General features: G+C 42.0%; 1 protein-coding gene across 1 annotated transcript in view; it reads right to left on the minus strand.

Annotated features, from left to right (window-relative positions):
- Window positions 1–26,149, minus strand: part of ATXN10 (ataxin 10) — a 71,503-nt gene extending 45,354 nt beyond the window's left edge. The window contains exons 1-3 of the mRNA XM_081861398.1: window positions 25,936–26,149; window positions 23,525–23,716; window positions 22,293–22,375 (exon numbers count right to left, since the gene is read on the minus strand). Of these exons, the coding sequence (XP_081717524.1) occupies window positions 22,293–22,375; window positions 23,525–23,716; window positions 25,936–26,123 (463 nt within the window). The 5' untranslated portion in view covers window positions 26,124–26,149. The remainder of the gene's footprint in view (window positions 1–22,292; window positions 22,376–23,524; window positions 23,717–25,935) is intronic.
- Between the last annotated feature and the right edge of the window lie 237 nt (window positions 26,150–26,386).

Raw genomic sequence — 26,386 nt, forward strand, 5'->3', positions numbered from 1 at the left:
GGCTATAAAGTTAAAGGGAGAGAAATACTAGCAGTGATATCACAGGGACACAAAACGCAAGAATACAGACTTATAATTCTTACAGCATAAATGGGAAAGGTGTGGATTCCCTGCCAGGTGAGCACACCTCTGGGGATGAAGGACAAGCAGCATTTGGCAGCCTTGCAGGTGCAAAATGTCCTTCTCAGTGCTGCTTGGTCCCCCTGCTTCTCACTTCTCCCTCCCTTTTTTTGCAGCTCTGCTACAGACAGCCACCCTGAGGACGAAAGCCTTCCACATCTGTAGCAGGATGTCGCCACTGCCTCATTCAAAGGGCCGTGACAGTGCTGGGAGGCGGCAGTGCAGCTACGGGCAAGAGCAACATCCATCCCGGGTTTGCTGCCAGTCCTCTTTACTTTTTCAAACCCAGGGCCTATGTTCATCAAAGAGCCCGAGACACAGGGGCGACTTTTAAATGTATCTCTTACAAGATGGCCTTTTTGAATCTGGTTTCCCATGCTCTCTCTTTTGCCTACTCTTCACTCTCCTCCCTAAAAGAGAAAAAAGCCATCCAAAAAAAAAATAGTGGTGGCACACAATCCACCTTCAATGGGTATGTGACCCAGGCTGTGGGTCTCAAAACACTAATTAGACGAATGCTATAGGACAGTGATGGCGAACCTTTTAGAGACCGAGTGCCCAAACTGCAACCCAAAACCCACTTGCCGTATTTTTCGCTCTATAAGACGCACTTTTTCCCTCCTAAAAAGTAAGGGGAAATGTGTGTGCATCTTATGGTGCGAATGCAGGCTGTGCGGCTATCCCAAAAGCCAGAACACTTCCCCCACCTCCTGCGAAAGCCAGGGATAGCCGCGCTCCCTTTAAAGAGCCACGTGGAGTGTGTGTGTGGCTGTTGGGGGCTTCCGTCAGTGATGGGCTGCCCTTCTCCCTCCTTGGGGAAAAGCCCCCCACGCTCCTCGCAGCACGTGAAAGGGAGCCCTGAGGAGAGCCTGGGATGCCTACAGGTTCTGCTCAGCGCTCCCTTTAAAGAATATTGTTTTTCTTGCATTCCCCCTCTAAAAACTAGGTGCGCCTTATGGTCAGGTGCGTCTTATGGAGCGAAAAATACACTTTATCACAAAGTGCCAACATGGCAATTTCACCTGTATATTTTTCTGTGTGTTTCACGTTTCTTCTTTATGACTGCTGTTGTAATAAATAATCCTACATGAAAGTTCTTTATTAAATTATCTTTCCATTGATATATAATTTTATGGTATAACTCAGTGCTTTTTTCTCCATCCAGATCCAAATCCTTCTATTTATTCATTTATTGAATTTGCATACGGCCCTTCATGTGCAAGTCTCAGGGCAGTTCACAGCATAAAAATAGAAGATAAAAAAGACAAAATACATAATGAAAACAAGAACAAACCAATAACCCTCCTCTCTTCCAATACTTTTTCCATATGTAAACATCTACATTCATAAGATAAAAGGCTAAACAGAAACCACATGACCCGAAAGGGGTCACCCTTCTGCCTGCCAATAATTATGCACCTGTTTATTGCAAAATGCAACCTGCACAAGTGTGTTTACAAGCACCCCTATCAGTCCCACGGGAAGTCAGCTGGCTGAAGTCCTGTTGATCCACCCCTCAGATACTCTTTATAATGGGAAACAACCCTCCAGAGAGGACGCCCATCCCTCACACCCCAGTGTTGCCCACCATCTTGCTCTTAATTCCCTCACCTACACCTGGCCCCCTTTGAGTCCCCACCAGGCTTCCCTCCTCCTTATTCTGCACACCCTTACTCGGGAGTAAACCCCGCCGACCTCAGCAACGCTTCCTTCCCAAGAAAGCGCAGGAGGTTTCTAAGGCCCCCACGTGCAAATTCCCACACCAGATCACCTCCTGTCTTGGGGTTGTTAGCTTTTTTGCACTCAAGTCGCCTCCCTTTGTCAGGGGAGGCCGCTGCTTCCACGGCGATGACGCACCCCCCCCTCTCCTTACCCTAACCCAGCCCTTCTCTCCTCCTCCCCTACCCCGGCACGGAAGCTACGGCACTCGGGCTGCAGGCTGTGAACGTGTGCGTGAGCCCTCCTCCTCCTCCCACCTCCAGCACAGTGGGGTGACTGTGCGTGTGCCCACAGAGAGGGCTATGAGTGCCGTCTCTGGCACGCGTGCCATAGGTTCGCCACCACTGCTATAGGATACTGAAGGCAATCACAAGACTGTCCCCACTGCAACTGGGAGGGAAGGAGAACTTTGCAGAGGGGTGAAAAGGGGTTCCAAAAATAAATAAAAAATAGAGCTTTGTTACATATATGGTCTTCTATACGGAATAAAGCTGATGCATAAACAACTCCATTTTAAATTTTAGCATGAAAAAGGGGGAGGATTAATTGGCACTGCAGAATGAATCCAACTGTTACACTTCAAAACAATCTAACATGCCAGCGTGCCCCTGTGGCACTACGGGCATGCTGCGGAGACAAAGCCTTTAAGAGCATGTAAATGAAACTCCTTTTTCCCATCTATAAAATAATACTAGACAGTTTCATTTTCTGCATATGCCTAATGATTGTAGATTTCTCTTAATAAATATCTTGTTCAAAATTCAAAACTTGGTTGTGGTACTTTGTTCACTGTACAACATTCGCTTGCTACTGCACTCTGGATGGAAAGGAACCTGGTAGAAATGCAAAGATTATTTCCCTAGAGTTCTGCAGGGGCAACAACAGGATCAATGTACTTTAACTTTTACCACTATTTTTGTCTGCTTTGCCTCAAGTACTTAAAGTATTTTTCAACCTGTCACATAACAGAAAAGTTACATTTTATAGTGACTCAAAGAAGTAAACAGGAGTGACTATGGAGCAAAAATACAATCTAATGGAGGAAAAAATATTATTGCAGGCTGTAGGGTGCAAAATAGCAATATTTCAAAGGGGAAATGTTGAAGTCACTCACTACTAACTTTATTTTTAGACAGCTTGGCAAACTACTGCAATTTGCAGTCAGGGAACACAACACCCTAAAATCTCCCTTCCAGAAGACTGAAGCCAGAGTATTTTGCTTTCTTACCATATTGGCCCGAATATAAGCTGCACCCGAATATTAGCCACGCCTTTAAAATTCAAGGGGGGGGGGGAGAAAAAAAGACAATACCCAAATATAAGCCGCTCCCTTCAAATTCCACAAGCGCTAACACCCATTCCCTTTTACCGTATGTCTGCTTCAGCAGCGATATCGTAAAAGCCAATTTTTGTACAGTAATGTAAATACCTCAAGTATGCTAGTAATGCAAGCTATGTAAATTTTTGCCCCAGGATTATTTTCAGTTAAAGAAAACTATTGATTTTCAATGAAATATTAGTCAAGTTTGTAGCTAGGACTCCAAAAGAAGAAGGCCAGTAAATTTAAATAAGAATAATAAAAGAATTCCAGTCTATAAAAGTCTAAACATTAGCATACAGGACACTCTGGGCAAGACTTACAAGTTCTCAATTTCTTCAGTTGTTTACAGGCTGGCTTATAAACATACTATTACATATTAAAATATAGTTAAACAGATATTACTAAAAGGCAGCCCATTGCAAATGGAAGCGTCCTTTGCCAGGCCCTGGAAATAGCAAAGGAGTATCCGCTTGAAAGGGACGGAGCCAGCTGGCAACCAAAGTTGCGAGAAGGGCCTGGGAACATTGCTCCTTTGGAACACACAGAAAGAAAACTTGAAGTAAGGTCACTTGGGGTTAGGCACAAAGCAAACTCTGACTTTTGCTTTCTTAACTTTTTAAAACTGATTTTTCTTCAAATCTCAAAGATTTAAGGAAAACTGTTTAAATTAGCATAATGTTGCCTACCTTTATACAAAAGGGGACATGGAACCAACACTGTACATAGCACTCATGTAAGAGAATCAAAACAACTCTGTCTCAAGAAGCTTACAATTTAAATGTCAGTGCTAGGAGAAGTGATAAGAAGAAAGAGAAAGGCAAAGGTAACAGGAGACCTATGTGAGGAAATGCTTCTACATACAGAAACCACAACATACATACATACATACATACACACACACACCTGCAGGAATTTACAACAATTATCGTAACTATAAGAAATCAAAATTATATGAGATAGATCTTAAACGCTGACAGGCTATTACTGCATTATGATAGCCTATTAGTAAATTTTATTGAGTGCTTTGAAACAAAAGGGAGTGGGAAGAGATAAGAGATACAAGTATGAACAAAAATGTGAATGACATGTCTGCATCAAGTTCCATTGCAGAAATTAGTAAGTTTTGCCTTTAGACTTTTCCCACTTATGCCCTCACTAAAGTTATGCTTACTTTTAGCAAAATTAAGTAATCCTGAGTCTCTTGAGCCAAAAGTCCACAGCACATCATTTAACTGCTATGTCGGTTCTATTCTTAACCAACAACTATCAGTTCTCAATCAAGTCTTAAAGTTCTGTTTATTCTTCTTTGCTCAACTGTATTTTGTTCCCAACCATATTTTAGCCTGCATTTTTTTTCTTTTAACACCCCTTTACCCCCCCCCCAAAAAAACTAGGCAATTCCACATACTTAAAAATAGCTTAAAGGTAAAGGGACCCGACCATTAGGTCCAATCGTGGCCGACTCTGGGGTTGCAGCGCTCATCTCGATTTATTGGCCGAGGGAGACGGCGTACAGCTTCCGGGTCATGTGGCCAGCATGACTAAGCCACTTCTGGTGAACCAGAGCAGCGCACAGAAACGCCATTTACCTTCCCGCTGGAGCGGTACCTATTTATCTACTTGCACTTTGACGTGCTTTTGAACTGCTAGGTTGGCAGGAGCAGGGACCGAGCAGCGGGAGCTCACCCCGTGGCAGGGATTCGAACCACTGACCTACTGATCAGCAAGCGTAAGAGGCTCAGTGGTTCAACCCACAGCGCCACCCGTGTCCCTTACAAAATAGCTTACAACTTCACAAAAATCAAATCATTATGTGGATGGATCAACTCCAAAATTCTAACTGAAGTTAAATATCACCAAAACATAACCATCATGCTTTTAAAAGTTGAAAGGTATGATGATTCTATTATTCTGTGGTATAAATTAAGATTCATCTCAAATGGAAGACTGATGTTAAGAATCTATAATTATTACTAGAATTTCAGATACTTGGCTAATGAGTCAAAAGCATCATGAAATAGTGCAACAGGAAGATCATTTTTACTCTTGACTTATAAAACAAGCATAGAAAGACAAATGTTCCAAACGCCAAAAAAAGGTCACAGCTTTGCACTCCAGCTTCGGGGGGGGGGGGGGGGGGAGAGAAGCAGGATGGGAATAAATCCTCCAGTTCACATTATATAGATAAAGAGACACCGATTTTAACTTAAGACTGAATGGATTTAAAGACACATGTGTGCTTGGCCAGTTTAGACATCAAGAAACTGTGGCCGAGTTGTGGCTCTGGGGACATCTCTGGGCAAAGGTCACAATTTTGTCTAACCAGTTGTCAAAGAATGTGTTACAGCCCCCTCTAGCGGCAAATCCCTCCACTTAAACCAAGCTGTGAGCAGCAATCCTTGTTTTTAACATCAATTATAAAGCAGGTGATATACATCCAATTTCTGAAGCAAATGGGTGCTGAAGCTTAATCCCTCCGGTATCTTACCTCCCTGCAAACTTGCCCTGGGACTGATTCATACATGATCCTGACACTTAAATGACTCCTTTTTCTCCCCAGCTGAGCTCCAATACCGGAATTGAATAAAAGTGGGAAAGGAAACGTTCGGCACTCTGGCCCCCTTTCAACCTTTAAGTCAGACCCCTTTCTGTCACCACAACATCCCCCCCCCCGGCCCCACCCCACCCCCTGCTTGTGTCCCGTGTTAACTCTCACTCCCAGCTCTCTCTCATGGGCCCACCCTCTACCTACACAAACTCCCGCTCAGGCTCTCACCTGAGAGGAACTGAAATTGACAATCCCTAGTTGCATTGCCCCGCAAACTCCCATAAGAGGCTGACATTCTGTTTCAGTCCTTTGGAACAAAAATATATATAAATGGAATCAGTGTGTGATAACAGATGCCTATTTCAATTCCCCCAGACCTGAAGAAAATAAATTAAAAGCAAAACATTGTTACTAAAAAATTTTTTTAAAAAAATAATATTTACAGTATTAAAGTTTTGAAAGTTACAGAAAGGAAAAAGAAAAAAAGTTAAACATAACAAAACCATACAATACAATACAAAAACAAAAATATTACATATACATGACAAAAATAAAACAAAAACAATTAAAGAAAAGAAAAAAACACAACCTATACTTTCAATGTTATTAACTTTCTTTTACTTGTTTCAGCGACCTCCTCACACCTCCCTTTTTTTGTATTCCACTTCGATTAATTGTTTCAGCAAATCCTTTCCATCTTCCTCAAACTTCTGTCCTATCATTTAACTTAACCAATTCTAACATTATTTTTTCCTTTAATCCAATTACAATCTATTATACTTAATTCTTTATAACATTTCTGCTAAAGCCATGTAACTTCATTCCAACATCTTTCTAACATTCCTTAATTTTACAATATTTCTGTAGATAATCTTTAAATTTCTTCCAATCTTCTTCCACCAACTCTTCTCCCTGGTCTCAGATTCTGCGAGTCATTTCCGCCAGTTCCATGTAGTCCATCACCTTCATCTGCCATGACATTGTTTCTAAATTTAAACTCTTGGCACTAGATACCATGGCAGGCAATTCCTTACTTCGTTGCAGGACATCCATAGAAATAAGCAATTTTCCTTGCACCTAGCAGTTCGAAAGCACGTCAAAGTGCAAGTAGATAAATAGGTACCACTCTGGCAGGAAGGTAAACGGTGTTTCCTTGCGCTGCTCTGGTTTGCCAGAAGTGGCTTCGTCATGCTGGCCACATGACCCAGAAGCTGTATGCCGGCTCCCTTGGCCAATAAAGCGAGGTGAGCGCCGCAACCCCAGAGTCGGTCAGGACTGGACCTAATGGTCAGGGGTCCCTTTACCTTTACCTTTAAGAAACCAGAGTTCATCTCTATCCTTACAGAATGTGTAGCCTGGCACTCAGGGAGCATTCCTTCTAATACTTCCCTTTCTAATATCCAAGGACACAAAGTGATGCAGCAACACACCATAGGGAATAAGATGTCATGGCAGACTCTTCCATACAAGCTGCTCCTAATAAAACCTACCTAAAATTGAGCTATTTCTAGAGGAAGTTTTCAATTCCCCAAAGCAAAACACAGGGCAAGCATTTTCAGGTTTGTCTTACCAAGGTAATACATATTTAATTTGCCAGCCATCCAACTGTTAGCAGCAGACAATAGCTGTGTGTGACTTGGTCTTTGAGTAGCAGAGGCATTCTGGCCCATGTGGATATAGCGTTAACAAGAATTATATATACCTCAAGACAGTTTAATAAAGTATATTCCCAGCCCTTATGTGTCACAACCTAACTTCGGGTTTTCTAAGGGTATTTCCAGAGGGGCAGCTGTGTTAGTCTGTTGACAAAGAGTTTTGTGGCACTTTAAAATCTAACAAATTTATTGTGGCAGAAGCTTTGTTGAACTAGAGTCCACTTGCATGCAATGAAATGGACTCCAGACAATGAAAGCTTATGCTAAAACAATTTTTTGTTAATCTTTAAGGCTATTTCTTCTTTCTGGATGATCCATTGGGACAGATCTTCTTGGCCATCCAGTTTGCTTTCACCTCACCACAAAGAATACAAAAACAATACTTGCTTGGGATAGCTAGTCTAGGGTAATCTAGGTAGAAGAAAATGTGTACTTGATGTGTATGGTCACTGCAACTTAGTTTTAGAACACCAGACTAGAGGTTACCAAGGAGGCGCCTGCAGAAGAAGCCTTCCCTGGCCCCCACAGGGTCTTCTCCCCTCACTCTGATGAAACTGGGCTTGAAAGGAGGATCCTACTACTGTAGCCAAGACAAAGAACAGGTTGTGGTGTATGCTTGGTGACCACAAGAGCTTCTCCAGATTGCTAATGTGCCCAGAAAGGTTGGCGACCATGGCAATAGATCATTTTACACACAATTTAAAGGCCTTACTGTTCTGTATTTGCTGAAATGTAGAACATGCCCCCGTTTTATTGCCAGTGAAGTATGAAGAATAGTAACTTCAGCTTTCCACTTTGCTTCCAAGAGGAGAATAATTTTCTCTATATTCCTTTCTTAGAAAATTACCAAAGAAGGACATGTGCCCTGATCAAGGAGTCTGCGGCTTAAGATTCACAAATGCTAGGTCATAGTGGAGCTCAGGCTTAAAGGATTTTTAGCACAATATGCTACAATTTAGGACACCAATTTATATCAGGCTATGTGGCCATCTGAACAATAAAAGGAATATTGATTGACCACAAGTTCATCTTACATCAAAATTTGATTGAATTCAGCCACAAACCACTTAAAAGTTAAGGCTAGATTTCATCTGAATTGCACAAAAAGAAGGTCTATGCCTATTATAGATCCTAAATATCAAAGAGCAATCATATAGAGCTGACCGCTGGCAGGCTTGCAACCTGGGAGGGATGTGCATACAAAACCAGGTAATAACTGGTAATAACCGGTTCTTCCACATAGGAAGTAAACACATGTTTACAGATGGTATATGACACCTGTAAAATTAGCAAAGATGTATAAGGTTGATAACAAATGTTGGAAATGCAAAGATAAAGAAGGGACATTCTTTCATCAGTGGTGGGAATGTAAGAAAGTGAAAAGTTTTTGGGAAATGATATATAATGAGTTGAAAAAACCCCGAAGCTTTTCTTTTAGGCATTGTAGGAAAGGACATAGGAAGAAAGGACTGTAAGCTTTTCCAATATGCTGTAACGGCAGCCAGAATCCTGTTGGCCCAGAAGTGGAAACAAGAGGAGATACCGACGATAGAAGAATGGAGATCAAAAGTGATAGACTATGCAGAACTGGATAAATTAACTGGGAAAATCAGATATACTAAAGACCAAAAGTTCATCGAGGACTGGGGAAAATTTGTGGATTATCTGAAAAATATATGTGGTGTAAATACAACGCTAGTGGGATTTAAAGAGGCACTGTAAACAAAAATAAGTATTGTTTATTAGAAACAATTGGAGTAAGGAGGAATAATGGCAATACGAAAGAAGGGAATGTGTATTAAAGGTATAAATATGGATGATTGTCAGAGACGCTGAAGGAAGTCAAAAACAGTTATAATCTGTTGTATGTGGGATTAAATGAATAATTGGATGGAAATTTATAAAATGCATAATAAAAATTACCGTATTTTTTGCACTATAACACTCATTTTCCTCCTAAAAAGTAAGGGGAAATGTCTGTGTGTGTTATGGAGGGAATGCCTACGGGTGGCATGCCTACGGATTTTCCTCCTCTAAAAACTACGTGCGTGTTATGGTCGGGTGCGTGTTATAGAGCGAAAAATACGGTATATAAAAAAATAAAATAAAAAAAGGAAGTAAACACATGACCTCTAAATTCTGCATGATCACACTGGACCTTTTTAAAAGGCTGCAATTCTACAAGTCATGGCAGCCGCATGACCTACATATTCCCATGGGAGAACATGGCACACAGAGAAATCACACTTGTTTGTTTAAAGCAGGGATGAGCAACCTTTGACCCTCCATAGGTTGTTGGGGTCCAGCTTCCATCAGCCCAGCCATGGTGGGAGCTTTAGGCCATTAACATCTAGAGGGCCACAGGTTAAGCTACCCCTGGGTCTACAACAAATGATGGGAAGGCTGCTGTGGAAGACCACCAGACGATGTCACTTCCTGTGAGAGCTGTTGCCCAGAGGAAGACCCTCCAGGACCTTCAGAGCGCTGAACACTAAGAATGCCCACCAGCTTTGGGCTGGAAGGCAGACACTGTAAAGTGGGGGGGGGAAGGCTGCAGCTGTAGCAGGAAAGGTGGTAGCCCTAAACACAAATAAATAAAAAATAGCTGGCTGTCTACACATGAAATAAACAGCTCCTTTAGTCAAATTGTGAGCTACATTTCCATTCTATTATGCCTTAGGAACTGCTGGAGAGGGAGCCCCATCAGAGCCTTTCACCCTCGGCAAAGGCAAGAAGTTATTTAGGGACCTGGGAAGACTATGTGTCCTCTGGAATTTGAGTCAGGAATCTGTCTTCTCAGCCTCGGAAGCAGTCTTTCACAGGCTAGATGGTTTCCTCTATTTGAAGGAGAAAAGCTTCTTTTCAGTCCATCCCTGATTTCTAATTTACAGTTGATTTTACTCTTCAGGTTTAAATGATTCCCCCCTCCCCACTCTACAATGATTTAAGCAAGGTAATACAAAACTTTTTTTCTGTGAATGAAACTGTAGGCAAAGAATAAATAGTATTTTCAAGTTGTTAGGGAGATTCCGTAATTTAATGGTAAACTTAAATTTTGGATTTTTAATGCACTTGCACACTTGTATGCCATGCTTTTCTGAGCTGCGCAACAACACTAAAGGGCACCAGCCTTCCTATGAAGTTGGATAACTTGTGAGAGGGCCAATTTAAGGCAGAATATATTGCCAGCCCAAGCCCACAGTTTGGAGATGACAGCAACCCCTGAGAATACAAAAACTGGAGAGGGTTTAGGACATCTGGTGTTAAACGTAAGTTTTAAAACATGCAAATAGTGGTAAGGGGTGTGCTGATAATTATCAGGGTTGCAGCAGGCATGTGGGAGGTTAACTCTTTTCTCCCCAGCTGAGCTACTAAGACAAATTTGTCCTCTGAAGGTTGTTTCTGCATTCTCTTATTGGCACTAACAGCTGATACTTTTTGGATTTTAAACCTACAAGTTAAATGTAAATCTGCATTTAAGGTCACGTATGATATGGCCCTTTGTTTTTAAAGGCCTCTGTTTACAGGGACCAAAGGGAGTTTTATTCATTCTGTGGTCTAAAAACCAATGCAGAAATTTCCTTACCTCTGTTCGTTTTTAGTGCCCCAGGGCCTGCAAGTATAATTACTTTGAGGAACTGAGGGACTAAATTGTAGTTAATAAATTAAACATTATTGATTGCTTGAAGTTCCTTTAGGCTTCACCAGTCCCTAATGCATTAGAACAACAGTTAATCTTTCTGTTAAAGAACAAGTGTTCTCATTTCAGATACCTCATAGCAAACACAATCCTGGGATTAGCCCTTCATTTAAGCATATAATCAGGCAACAGTATCCCTTCAAAGAGCAATTGCATAAAATCAGCAGAAAATGAATGGTCTGAGTCTTAACCTGAACTTCAACCACACTTGGTAACCGAGAAAAAGAGTGAACACGGCTGACCGGCCACCCACCATGAGTTATTCATAGTGTCCAGCTGCTGTATTACATGACCATATGACCTGCCAGTTCACAGGATGTAGCAGATGTTGCACACTTAGATTTATAGAGATGTCTGGACGGACTGGCTGCTTCATTTAATTTCAAAGCATGTCAGTCTTCTGTGAAAATGAGGGATCCTAGCTTTGCTTATCAAACTTCAAGATTGCATCCCTGGAGTTGGGAACTATACATTTTAAAAGACAGGCTGTTTTGTTGACACAAATAGGCCCAGAACTCCACTTCCATGACAGGACAGCAAGCAATAGGAAGATAGGAAGGAAGGCGGAGGAGGAGTTCGTAGTCAGACTAATCGTCATCGAGCAGTTTATGGTTTACTCTGGTGTAAGGAGCCAACTCCTAGGGGCCGTGGGGTATTTGCCCCCCCCAAAATTGAGGGTGCTGCCCCCCAGCTGATGGGCATGGCCATTCAAACAGTGTATGTGGGACGGGGCTTACCTGATGCGCACCCCCAAAAATTATTCAAGCTGGCACACTCTCAGGCAGGGATGTCTCACATCATCTGCTACCTGAACGCTCTTTTCTCCTTGTTTATTTTGCTTCTCAGCTGGAGGTGCCAGGGATTGAACCTGGACTTTCTGCATGGACAGCATGTGTTCTCTCACTGAGCTAGCGTATCTTTATTGCTTCTTTTATTTCTTATACTGCATTTTATTGTACTGCACTCTGAACAGAAGAAAGCACAATTGAGAATATTAGAACAGGGTTCCCAATCTTTTTGAGCCCAGGACCACACTTGGAAATCGAAGAAATTGTTGTGAGCACCATATCATACTAATTTTTCAGAAGGAAAACTGGTGATTTATCACCTTCTCTGTCCAAATAAAAACAGGCACTCCTGACCAAATAAGCAAACCTGCAAAGCTTGTTTAAGTCAAATTTAAAAATTGGGAGGGGCAGGGGACCACCTGAGGGTGCCAGGATATCTATGGGTGCCACACTGCAGACCCCAGCAAGCTGGACCAAAAAACTACCAGCCTGTGTGATATGTATCTTATTACTATGGGGTCCTTTTGCTAAGTTTATGAATTTCATTTTTATTGTTAGCCAGCATGAGCAATATTCAGGAAAAAGTGGGATATAAATATTCTGAATAATTAAAAAAAATAGCAGTGTTTACTTAACAGGAAAAAAGTTTGTGGTCCTCCCTACTAGCTGTTTTAAAACTAATAATGTATTTTTAAAAATCTATTTTGAATTAGTTTTATAATGTAACCAGTACTCTTTTTATGTTGCATCTTATTATATAAGATAAGGCAATTAGAAATTAAATCAGCTAAAATATTCATTTTGCAATGAAAAATTGAATCGTATAGTGAATTTCACACTCAAGGCCAACAGGTAAAATCTACAACACCCAGGTTTGTGTAGAATGATGCCCCCACCTGAGAATACACTCCCCAAGCCCAGTAAGACAGACAGGGCTGCTTACCAATCTCTGGAAAGGATGTGAAAGGGCTCTGGGAGCATCGCATGGTCTTCCCAAAGGCCAGTAAGCAAGAGTTCAGAAAGCTCTTTCCACTTATTTATTTTAGCATAAGTGAAATCAGCTTAAAGCTGCAAATTACCTATATCAACATCTAAGGACACATCAGGCCATTTCTGTGGGAACCACGTGCACCTGTCATGAATCGTTTGTGCAAAAGCCTGCTTTTGCTTACAGGTCTTCTAGATGTTGTTGGTTCATTTGCTTACAAGACAACCAAGTTTTTAGGACCCTATGAGCCCTAAAGATCACTTTCAACTCTCATATTTAAAAAATTGTCAATTTAAAAATTGTTTCAAGAGCAAATTCATCCAATAACATCCCAGGAACAAAAAGATTAAATGTCTCACTTTAAAGCATGATATGAGAGTTGCATAGCATAAAGTATGACAGAACAAATATTGCCCACAGTAGAAGTGACCGTTTATTTTACAGCAGATATTTATAGTGTTAACAGTTAAAAGGCCACAAAGATTGCTTTTTGCTTGTTTGGTTGATTGGTCAACAGATTGCAAGGCATGAAACTCACACACACTATCAATAAGTCAAATAAAAACTTGTGCATGTGTTTACATAAAATTTTGATGAGTGTAATGTATTTGTCATATGCCTGCAATTATTTTGAGAAAGTAATACAGTGCTATAAATATTATTCTGACAATGTAATTACAGCTTCTGCTTCAACCACAGTAGCAAAATACTGGCCTCAATTCCCTGTCCTGGAAGTGCAGAAAGACAAAGCAAAGATGTAAATAAGTAGCTTTTAAGCTATTTTTCTTATGTAATTAAAGAAAAGTCAGCACAGATTAGCATCATAGTCATTACTGTTTTATTTATTTGTCACTTCAAACCAAAATATCTAAGTGATTTCCTTAAAACAACAACTATACAAAATACAGTAAAATATAATTACAGCTACAAAACACAAACACAACTATGTAACTGAAAAAACATTGTGTGGAGATAAAATACAGTCTAGTCTTAGTCTGGGAAGATCTGTTTAATAAGCGTCCAAGAATATACCAATTTGGTGTTTGTCTAAAATATTAAGGGACAGAAAGGGGACTATGCAACTAAATGTTCAGTGGTGAGTAACAAACAACAGGCCCACTGATGCACATGGTACTTTAAAAAAAAAAACACAGCAGACCAGAGCAGATAGTCAGGTATATTATATTATATTATATTATATTATATTATATTATATTATAATCAGGTATATCTCAGATAATCAGGTTCTGGGCTGTTCAGGGCTCCGTATGCCAATATCATAACCTTAAACTTAGCTGAGTAGCTTATTGGCAACCAGAGCAAAAGTTTAACAATGGTGTAGCTTGTTGGTGTTAAGTCATTGCACAGAGCAACGTAACATCCATCAAGTGCAGCTTCCAGATTAATCTCTAGGGCAGCCCTGCATTTGGCACATTAGTCTAGCCTTGAGGTTACCAAGGCAGAAAGCTCCATGGCCAGATTATCTCAGTCCAGGAAAGGCAGCTGGCACACAAGGCAAAGCTGGTTAAAGAAATTCCTAGCCACTGAGGATGCTAGGCTTTCCAATGACAATGATGGATCAACCCCATCCAGAGATGGTACTTGACCCAAGTTTCCAGATGCTTACCAACAGGGTTTGAGTCTTTCGGGGATTCAGCTTCAGTTTATTAGCCCTCACCAAGCCCATTACTGCATCCAGGCACTGGTTCAGAACTTTTACACTTTTACACATATACAGTACATAACCAATCACACACACAAGCACACCTAACAAGCTATAATTAGCTATGAGAGGCAAGGGTTGAGACGGTATGTCATCTACTGGATGTCTATTTCAGGATGCAATGGCAGAGACAAAATAGCCCTTTTTTGCCCCTCACTGCAACATAGAATGCATTATTGTGTACTCTAAGGTGTGTTGGGTCACCTTTGCAATGGGGTTTGTGCCAAGAGCGCTGTAGCCATTGTTCATCTTGCTTCATAACTCATAGCTCCCTAGAGCACCAAGGTGTGTTTCAAGCTCCACAACAGAGGAGAGGGCACTCAGGAGAGAAAGTGTGGATAGCCCTACACATTTCACTGTTATAGGGGAAGACAAGGGCCTCAGTACCATTGCCAGTTCTCTCCATTAGATTCCATAAGTCTCTGGGATGGACCATCTGAATAGGTCCTGAACCCCTGCATGGGGAGATAATAACCATAAGACCAAACCTCACCAGGAAGTGGTCTATCTTGTTTGAATCCCATCTATTGTCGGATCACACAACCCAGGCTAAATCTGTCCTGCCCTGTGGGTTGGGCCACTGATGAGCTGTGATAGCTCCGAAGCTGTCATGGAAGAGGCCTTGGCATAGACACTGAAGTCACACAGAACCAAAGTCCTGGGTTCCGCCAATACCACTTCCACCAGCATGGCCAGCAATGCTGTCTTAGAGGGATATGAAATAGACTTGTAGAGTTGGAAGGGTCATCTAGTCCAACCCCCTGCAATATAGCAATCAGAGCTAAATGATCCCTGACAGGTGTCATTCCAACCTCAGTTAAAAAACCTCCAATGAAGGAGAGTCCACCACCTTCCGAGGGAGGCCATTTCTATTGAAGGGTGGTCAGTACACCTTAGGATCCCAAATGCAGAGGTTTCTGGGTGAGTGGAATAGAATATTCAATCTGTTGTGAATATTACAGTCTAACTATATTGTGAAACTTGCAAAAGGAAATCCCAATTTCAAAATAAAAATTAAGAGAATTAAAGGAGTAATAAAAAGGTAAAGGTAAAGGTACCCCTGCCCGTATGGGCCAGTCGTGACCGACTCTAGGGTTGCGCGCTCATCTCGCTCAAGAGGCCGGGAGCCAGTGCCGAACAAAGACACTTCCGGGTCACGTGGCCAGCGTGACGAAGCTGCTCTGGCGAGCCAGCACCAGCGCCACACACGGAAACGCCGTTTACCTTCCCGCTAGGTAGCGGTCCCTATTTATCTACTTGCACTTAGGGGTGCTTTCGAACTGCTAGGTGGGCAGGAGCTGGGACGAACGGCAGGAGCTCACCCCGCCGCGGGGATTCGAACTGCCGACCTTACGATCAGCAAGTCCTAGGCACTGAGGTTTTACCCACAGTGCCACCCGCGTTAATTGCAAAAAAATGAAATTTATCTTGGGGTATTTAACTGGTGCAAATGGGGGATTTTCTCATAATATAATTATTAGTACAGTGGTACCTCGGGTTACATACGCTTCAGATTACATACGCTTCAGGTTACAGACGCCGCTAACCCAGAAATAGTACCTCGGGTTAAGAACTTTGCTTCAGGGTGAGAACAGAAATCGTGCAGCGGCGGTGTGGTGGCAGCTGCGGGAGGCCCCATTAGCTAAAGTGGTGCTTCAGGTTAAGAACAGTTTCAGGTTAAGAACAGACCTCCAGAACGAATTAAGTACCGTATTTTTCGCTCTATAACACGCATCCGACCATAACACGCACGTAATTTTTAGAGGAGGAAAATCCGTAGGCATGCCACAGGTAGGCATTCCCTCCATAACACGCACAGACATTTCCCCTTACTTTCTAGGAGGAAAAAAGTGAGTGTTATGGTGCAAACAATACGGTACTTAACCCGAGGTACCACTGTATTAGAAAAGGGATTTTCCTCAGGAATGCAGCAGGGGACAAAAGGATTATATGCCCCTTTCATACTTGCTACAAACTGTTTAATTACCAGCTTCCTCCTCAGCTGATGCAATTTTCTTTTTTAAAATAACCTGCCTAATGGATGTAATGATACAGTTTACATCACATACAGTTTGGTTTTAAATTGTACAGAATGATAATACAATTCACAAAGTCAACAATACTAACTCAATCCATTAACCGAATAAATATTCTAGAACAATATTAAAAAATGTGATTTAAACTTCTTTATATATAATTGCATATTTGTCCTATGCAAATTGGTCATAATATAGAAGCTGTTAATTGAACAGCTTCTAAATTATGATTGCTAGATCTAAGTAAACATGAAAGCAGGAACAGTAAACAAAATGGGTTAAAACTTTTAGAGCAGGGACTTGGCTGTTCCCTTATATAAAAATGCCTTGCTCTCATGGCAAATTGCAAATTGCAGTTTGACCTAACCAGATATTAGACAGAAGTTATTTAAGTCACAGCGCTTTGCACGGTATTTCCTTTTCTGCTGCTTTATTCATTAATACATCGTTAAAAATAAACTCCTCCCCGCAAGTCAGCCGCAGTGGTAAAAGCATCTGCCAGGCACAGAAGGCATTCCACTTCAGTGTGTGTATTACCGATTCCAAACTGTTGGGACACTCTGGACTTTCCTACCCACATTATGAACACCACAATAAAAACTTAAAATAGATGTTACTGGATGAGACAGAAACACATAGCCTTCAGGATAATTAACTTAAAAGAGTTTACTGTATTCTTTCCCAACAGAGACTCCATTTCCCCAGGGGCTTGTGAAAGAATAATGTTAAACAACAATTGATGAACTCCTTTTACCAGTCCACAATAGAAAGTGTCCTTTCATATTGTATCACAGTGTGGTGCGCTGGCTTGACAGACACGGACAGAAAGTCTGTACAGAGGGTGGTGGATACAGCTCATGATATCATGGGCTGTCCCTTGAGTCCGCTAGGTGACATTGCAAGGAATCGTTGCCTTAGGAGAGCGAGAAAAATTCTCAAGGATGACTCACACCCCGGCCATCACCTCTTTAATCTTCTACCCTCGGGCAGGAGATATAGAAGTATAATCAACCATACCAACAGGCTAAAAAATAGCTTCTATCCGTGGGCTGTTAGGCTGTTGAACGATAAATAACATAGCGCAATTGACATGCAAAGTGGTGTGTTGTTCAATAAGCACAGAGAGTGTAATGAGCTTAAGTGTTTGGGGGGGAGGCTCGTTTAATTTCATTGTACACAAGTTGTACAATGACAATAAAGGTATTATTATTATTCCTGGTTAGAAGAAATGCAGGTCCCAAATTATGCCACTTAAATATAGATAGAGTACATTCAGACATGCTTGAATTACAGGTGAAACTCGAAAAATTAGAATATCGTGGAAAAGTTCATTTATTTCAGTAATTCAACTTAAAAGGTGAAACTAATATATGAGATAGACTCATGACATGCAAAGTGAGATATGTCAAGCCTTTATTTGTTCTAATTGTGATGATTATGGTGTACAGCTGATGAAAACCCCAAATTAACTATCTCAGAAAATGAGAATATTGTGAAAAGGTGCAGTAGCTATTCAATTCATAACACCTGCAATGGGTTCCTGAGCCTTGAAATGGTCTCTCAGTCTGGTTCAGTAGGAAGCACAATCCTGGGGAAGGCTGCTAACCTGGCAATTGTGCAGAAAGCCATCATTGAGACCCTCCATAAGGAGGGAAGGCCTCAAAAGGTAATTGCAGAAGTTGGATGTTCCCAAAGTGCTGTACCAAAGCACATTAATGGAAAGTTATGCGGAAGGGAAAAGTGTGGAAGAAAAAGGTGCACAAGCAGCAGGGATGACCACAGCCTGGAGAGAATTGTCAGGAAAAGGCCATTCAAACATGTTGGGGACTTTCGCAAGGAGTGGACTGAGGCTGGAGTTAGTGCATCAAGAGCCACCACACAGAGACGGATCCTGGAGATGGGCTTCAAATGTTGTATTCCTCTTGTCAAGCCGCTCCAGAACAAGAAACAACGTCAGAAGCGTCTTACCTGAGCTAAAGAAAAAAAGAACTGGTCTGTTGCTCAGTGGTCCAAAGTCCTCTTTTCTGATGAGAGCAACTTTTGCATCTCATTTGGAAACCAAGGACCCAGAGTCTGGAGGAAGAATGGGGAGGCACACAATGCCAGATGCTTGAAGTCCAGTGTGAAGTTTAAACAGTCTGTGTTGATTTGGGGAGCCATGTCATCAGCTGGCGTTGGTCCACTGCGTTTCATTAAGTCCAGGGTCAACACAGCCATCTACCAGGAGATTTTGGAGCACTTCATGCTTCCTTCCGCAGACAAGCTTTATGGGGATGCTGACTTTATTTTCCAGTAGGACTTGACACCTGCCCACACTGCCAAAAGTACCAAAACCTGGTTCAATGCCCATGGGATTACTGTGCTTGACTGGCCATCAAACTCGCCTGACCTGAACCCCATAGAGAATCTATGGGGCATTGCCAAGAGAAAGATGAGAGACAGGAGACCGAGCAATGCAGAAGAGCTGAAGGCTGCTATTGAAGCATCCTGGTCTTCCATAACACCTCAGCAATGCCACAGGCTGATAGCATCCATGCCACGCCGCATTGAGGCAGTAATTGATGCAAAAGGGGCCCAAACCATTTACTGAGTACATATGCATGCTTCTACTTCTCAGAGGTCCAATATTGCTCTATTTGCAATCCTTGTTTTGCTGGTTACATTTAATATTCTAATTTTCTGAGATAGTTAATTTAGGGTTTTCATCAGCTGTACGCCATAATCGAGTTTCGAGTTTCACCTGTATTCTCCCTAACATCATCTCTCTGCTTTAAGAGGCCCAGAATTGCTGTGACAGAATGCTCCACAACAAAGCTACATCCAGGCACTTTGGGGAAAAGGAGTGTGTGTGATTGCAGCACTGAAACAGGCTTTCACAAGCTTAAAAAGGAACCACTACACCGCTACCATCACAAATGGTAAGATACGCACAAACACTTTTTGAATGATTTCTGCCATCACCAAAATTACCCCCATTTTGGGACTCGTTAATCCCCTTTCCCCCAAACACATTTGAGTAAAAAGTTCTCCTGAGAGTGCTTGCAGCTAAGCACTAGTTTTGGGACAGAAAGTGCCTTTGTTACTTTTGTGAAACAACCTACATCAGGAAATGGGCAGGGGAAAAGTGACCCCTCAGGTTGTCTTGGACCTCTCAGCTTTCAACAGCATCCATCACAGGATCAGTCTGGACTGAAAGCCCTGGAAAGGAATCCCAGTGCTTCCAGGGGACAACTCTGCAATGGAGTGCCTTGGGGATCTATTCTGCCTCTCATGCTATTTAACTATGAAATGAAGCCACTCGCTGAGCTTATTTGAAATTTTTAGATGAGGCATCATAAGGAGGCCAATGGCATCCAGTTTTGTTTCCTCCTTTTTTCTCTAATTCAAGTGTGATGTGAATGTTCCTTGAGTCGGAAATGAGCTGGATGAGTGCCTCCAGAACTATATTTATTATATTGGGGCTCAGAATGAAGCAGTCCCTTTACCACTTGAAACTGCATTGTGCAGATGCAGAAATAACATTCTCTTCACCGTCACCACCAACACAGGCTCTAGAGCAGGCTCTAGGGAACTAAAATTCAATCCAGACCAATGGAGGTCTTCTCCTGATGGCTGGTGATTTAACAGAGTTTGAAGTGATGTTGGCCCATAACAAGCGAGATCATGTTCCCCTTAAAGCAAGATTCATAGCTTGTGGGTGCAAATATAAGGACACCTTTTTGCTCATTTCAATTAGTATGCCATGTTTCCTTCTGTGGTGACTTTGTCATAACCGTAAACACCTTGGAAACCTCTCCATATGTTGTGTCAGACTGCCTCTGAAAAGCAGCCTCAAAAACCTCAACTGGATCAACATATGATGGTCGTGTCATTTATTTTAATCTATTTTTATTTTATTTTTATTTTTTTAAAAGCAGGGTTGTATTTTTTTCTCGATTTTATTGTCTTATCTTTTTGTACACCGCTTTGAGGGTGTTTTTTTCCAATCAAGTGGGTTATAAATTTTATGAAATAAATAAATTTTCTTGCCTTATGTTATGTATTACTCCAGCGCTTGAAGAGCTTCGCTGTATTTCCAGGTAGAATTCAAAGTGCTGGTGATGGCCTATAAAGCCCTAAAGCACAACAGGGTGCTTTCTTCTGTATGAACCTGATAACAGAAGGTGGCTACTAAGATACAAAGCCTTTTCTGTGTCAACATCCAGGTTGTATCCTCTCCAGAGAATTGGCTTGGCAGCTAATCTTGTCTTTTCACATCAAGTTAAACCTTGTTTTGATTACATGAACTCTTGGTGAGAAATAGTTTGGAATAATTCTATCTTCACCTATCATTTAATTCCATTGCTGTTTTATCTGTTTACTCAGGTTTCATATTTCATTAATGAATGCTGATGTGCGCCTCCTTGAACAGGGTAAAATGATCACTTAATATAATAAATATGGCAACCACAACAAAATCAGCTGCTCCAACTTTGAGGGACCTTGACAGTTAATGTCTTCCCTTAACCCCATCCTTTTGACTGGGATTGAACTTGGGGTTGTCTGCATGCAGAACACATTATCTAACACTGAGCTATACCGCTCAGTTTCAAGCTTGCAAAATTAAAGAACACCTGCTCTCAAAGAAAAGTCTTTTGATTTTAGTCTGCTGGTTTAGAGACCTGTAACAGTATCCATCATCAGCACATCTGGCACTAATAAGTGCCACAACATGCTAATTTGGAGGTCAGCTGGCACTCCCATAGCATGATCCCACTGTACAGAGTTGCTGAGGGCAGCAACTAGCAGTCCCACAGCATGTGGAGGGAGTGCAAGAGCACCCCAAGGCCTTACACTGCCACGGCGGCAATTGGCTAGCAAGATGTTCTGGCTTTGTAACAGAATAAAGAAAAAACTCTCTCTCTCATAAAGAGCATACTGCTCCAGAGAGAAGGAAGTAAAAGTATCATCTAGTCTGCCTTGACCAGACTACACCTGCAGTAATGTTTCCAGTTCTGGGTACTACAATTTAAAGACATTGGCAAGCTGGAATGTGTGCAGAGGAGGGCAACCAAGATAATCAAAGGTCTGGCAACCAAGCCTTGAGGGAGTTGGTATGGTTAGCCTGGAAAAGAGGCTACTGAGAGGAGATACGATAGCCATCTTCAGATATCTTAAGGGCTGCCACATGAAATATGGAGCAAGCTTGTTTTCTCCTGCTCCAAAGGGTAGGACGCAAACCAATGGCTTCAAGTTACAGTGGTACCTCGGGTTACATACGCTTCAGGTTACAGGCGCTTCAGGTTACAGACTCTGCTAACCCAGAAATAGCACCTCGGGTTAAGAACTTTGCTTCAGGATGAGAACAGAAATTGGGCTTTGGCGGTGCAGCAGCAGCGGGAGGCCCCATTAGCTAAAGAGGTGCTTCAGGTTAAGAACAGTTTCAGGTTAAGAACGGACCTCCAGAATGAATTAAGTTCTTAACCCGAGGTACCACTGTACAAGAAAGCCACAGAGCATGAGAGGGGAAATCAGGACAGTTCCACAGTTCTAAGAGTTCTACAACATGGAGATGGAGGCTGGACATGTAAAGTCTTTTTGTTCAACTGGAATAGTGTTGTCTTTTCTTAGGTATGTGTGAGCACACAGGCAAGTAAACATGTTTGTAAGTTAGTAGCTATGAGGGCTTATGTACGTAGCCCCGCAATATCTTACCTGTCAATAATGACTCCAGATTAGTTTCTAATTTGTGAAGTAATTGGATCAAGTGTACGGATGCCTCAATTAGCCCCAGGTTTCTGTTATAAAAGAACAGTTTTAAATTTAAAATTCTCTGAAATTTTAAAAAAGCAGAGAAGCCAGTGTTTTATACAAAGCTGTATCATAATATAAAGTCCTAAATTTGTAATACATATTGTAATGTAATAAATAAATTCTGTGGTGGTGAACTCCCCTAGGAGTAATTGACTGAGTAAGGTATGAGTGACAGAAAGGGACTGAGTAGGAAGAAAAGCCAAGGGGAGGAAGATGGTTTTAAAAATACTTGGAAAGAACAGACTGTAGCTTAAAAAACAACAGGCCCAGAGAAGTCTAGGAAAGGGAGGTCATACTGGGCAATTATGAAAAGGAATGAAAATAAAAAGTCCTAAGGTGGCAAGGCACACCAGGAGAGAAGACAGACAGGAGGGGGGGTTTCATGGTGAGGAGCTGGCAAGAGATAAAGATTCACATAAAGATTCAAAATAACTAACAACTCATTCTGACCCCTCACATGATTAAAGTGCACTTCTGCACTGAGAATGCTTGTCCAGCCATGAATGCTCCCTGCACAACTGACAATTCTAGAAAATCCGGGTTTTCAACTGTGCAGGGAACCTTCATGGATACACAACGCTCCCTGCTGCAGCAGTGCACTTTAAATCCCTTGAAGAACACCCCAGAATTCACCTGACCTCAGGGGCAAATAAAATGCACATCCTTGCAGCCAACAGATATTAAGTAATCCAGATGCAAGACTAACAAAAAAAAATCGGATCTTAAATAATCACAAGACTTGGTGAAGATAATGTCTATGAAATCTAACTTCATGAGTATTTTAAAAAGAGCAAATCAAAGAAAAAAAGTTGTCAGAATAAATCTTGTGTTCATGCACCCTTGATTCTCTTGCAGATTAATTTACTTTCAGAGAATATGTAGATATATAATGATTACACACTGGTCAGTTAGTCTGAGCCACACAATTTAACAAATGTGGACAATTCACTCACAAGGTTTCCACTCAAACGCCAAGAGTATACAGCAAAGTGAAGTGAACTAGTGAGGAGTGAAATGTATTTCAAAGAGAGCCTGCTTCAAAAGTTAAATCAGCTATGAACTCAGTTGGGTGAAACAAGTTACTGTAATTTAACATTTAAAAAACTATGCAAGTATGGGGGCAATAATCATACCTCATAACGTTCTGATTCTTGGTACACTGAACACAAGCATTCCGAAGGCATCTGAAACATTCTGATACCAACAGGAACAATGAATCTGTGTGTTCCAGTGTATTATTTTGCTTGTAGGGTACATCAATTTCATAAGATGCCTTCCTCAAAATTTGCAGGAGATCTTGGAATAGGCTTTCTGTTGCTTTTTCCCTGAAAAGAAAAATAAATATAAAGTAGACAGCATCAACAGTACATTTAAAAAATATACATAAAAGAAGGATATCATTTGTACCATGCAATATTTTTTAAAAAAGCTAATCCAAGCTGTTTTGCATATTTTTTTACTTGATAGGGATAGAAAAAATATAGCAAATAAAGGGTTGCCCTGGCTTTGAAATATTTACTATAGGTACCCATGAATTCAGGTATTTTCTCCAGCCTCTACAAGCTTCATAAAATTGTGAAGAGAATTCATAAAAATTTGAGTTTTTCTAAATTCTGAACTTAAATTCCCAGGGCAAGTCAAAAGGTGAATTATTCTGTTTGTTTATTACACCCACTTTTCAAGTTAAGTAGAGCTTCTAGGCAGTATCCCATCAGGCTTTGACTATACCCAGACCTGCTTAGCTTCACCAGGGTGGCTGCATCACTTGCCTTCAGAATATGATGAAACCATCTTGCTGAAACACAGCAGCTCTGGGGACAATGGATGCCTGAACTGGAATATAAGGAGCTGACTTCAGACCACTGATCCAGCTAGCTCAGGATTACCCACAGTGAAGACAGAGGAATTTTTCTTAGCACTACCTGGAGATAACAGGATGGAACCTAGGAATTTTTTGCATGCAGAACCAGCTCTATCACTGAGCTACATTCCTTCCTGTGGAGCCACGGAATGAAGACAAGATGTGAAATTTTAAAAGATTAAGCCAGGACTGATGTGCATTTCAGTATGTCCCACAGACTTTTTTCCTAAAGTGGAGCTGCAGACACACTTCCTTGCATGGCATAGCCCAGGGGCAGAGCTTCTGTTCTGCATGCAGAAGGTCCCAGGTTCGGCCTCCAGGCAGGTCTGGGAGAGCCACTGCTGGTCCGTGTAGCCAGTCGGCTCCCAGGATCCAAAGACCTGGGCAGGCATGTGCAAATGGGCTAGCAGTTTTATTACTATGTATTTTATTTTTTCCCCTGCTCCTCTCCCTCGCCCCTTCCTATAAATTCTAATTATTATTAATACAAAATACATGTTAGTTATGGTCATTACATGTTACTACGCATCATTTCATATCCGTAATAATTGTAATAATTTTGATAGATACAGTTTGACACAATTTTGCTAATACACTCAGAAACATTTAACTCTTGTGTTTCTTGGTGCTTTATTTTTTATTTTATGTAAATGTTGCATGTCATACACTTTAATGTTAAACGCTTTAAATATGAGAATGAATAGAAACTATGTTACCAAAAAAGAAAAAGCTCCTCTTGGAATCAAAGAACTGGTTCTTAGGATGCTTCTTCTTAAACTGTCTGAACTAGGGTGAGGAATGTACACGAAAACTGCAAGATGCTGAAAAGCAGCATCTTCTACATACGATTTGTAGCTTTATTATTATTACATAATAATAATAATAATATAATAAAGCTATATTATATTATTATTTTTCACTGGAAAGAAATTCAGATATATTTTTAAATACATGGTTTTGTATGTTTTCTGATATTTTATGCATTGTGATTTTTATTAATTACAGTTTAGTAATTGTTCATTGTAATTCCCAAGTGGAAACTGTTTATTATTTGCTGATATTTAATTTTAATATTTGCCATTATATTCTAATCGACTGTTGAATATTGCTTTATTTGATATAAGTTACTTATTTTAAAGTTATTGTGACTTTTCTGTATTGGATCTGATTGTTATTATTAATGTTTGACGTTTTATTATGTTTTCATACGTGTTGGAACCGGCCCAGGGTGGCTGAATGCAGCCGGATGGGGGGGGGGGTATAACTAATCATATTAGTGCTACTGTTGTTGTTATCAGTAGCAGTAGCAGTAGCAGTAGTAGCATTTATACCCCACCAAGCAACTTCTGCCTAGAAAAAGCCACAGCATCCAGCCAAGCGAAGAGAAGCAGCAGCGTGAACTTTTGACGCCTTGCATTTCTAGACATACAGAGATATAAACACAACTGCAGGGAGAAATGGGGGACTAGAAATTCCTGGAGGCTTCCTTACAAAATCGTCAGGAAGAATTAGAGGAGGAGGAGGAGGAGGAAGCGACCCCCCCGCCCGCCGCCCGCCGCCCCGCCTGCTTCGCCCCGTCCCTCCTCCGAGACGCAGGCAAAACCACACCCGCCCCAGCAGGAAGACACGCGGCAGCGCCTCCACACGTGACGGAGCCCGGCCCCGGCCCCCCGCGGCCCTCACCTGCCCGCCGGGTCGCGAAAGAGGGCCGCCATCTGCCCGAGGGTTGCCAGGCGACCGGGCGCCGCCGCGGCCTCCTCCTCCTGCTCCTCCTGCTCCGGCTCGGCGCTCCCCGTCAGCCGCGCGGCCAGGGCGGCCAGCAGCGCGGCCGCCTCTTCTTCTTCCCCGGGCGGCGCCTCCGAAGACGCCATGGCCGCCCGGCTCGAGGCCTCGCTCCGCCCCGGCAGGGCGCGGCAGCAATCCCCGCCCTTTCCTGCCTGCCTCTCGCGGGGGTGGGGGGCCTCGTGGGGGGCCTCGTGGCCTCGCTCGCAGCTCCCGCGCCCGTCCTCCTGCTCCCGACCCTCCGCAGGAGACTCTCCCGGCGGGGCAGGAGGGAGCCCGGCTCCCCGCTTCCCTGGCAACGGAAGAAGGCCAGGGCCCTTCAAAGTTGGCACTTCTTCCGGAGCTGCTCCGG

The sequence above is a fragment of the Podarcis erhardii genome (genome assembly GCF_964252035.2).
Source record: "Podarcis erhardii genome assembly, chromosome: 5".
Classification (NCBI taxonomy): Eukaryota; Metazoa; Chordata; class Lepidosauria; order Squamata; family Lacertidae; genus Podarcis; species Podarcis erhardii.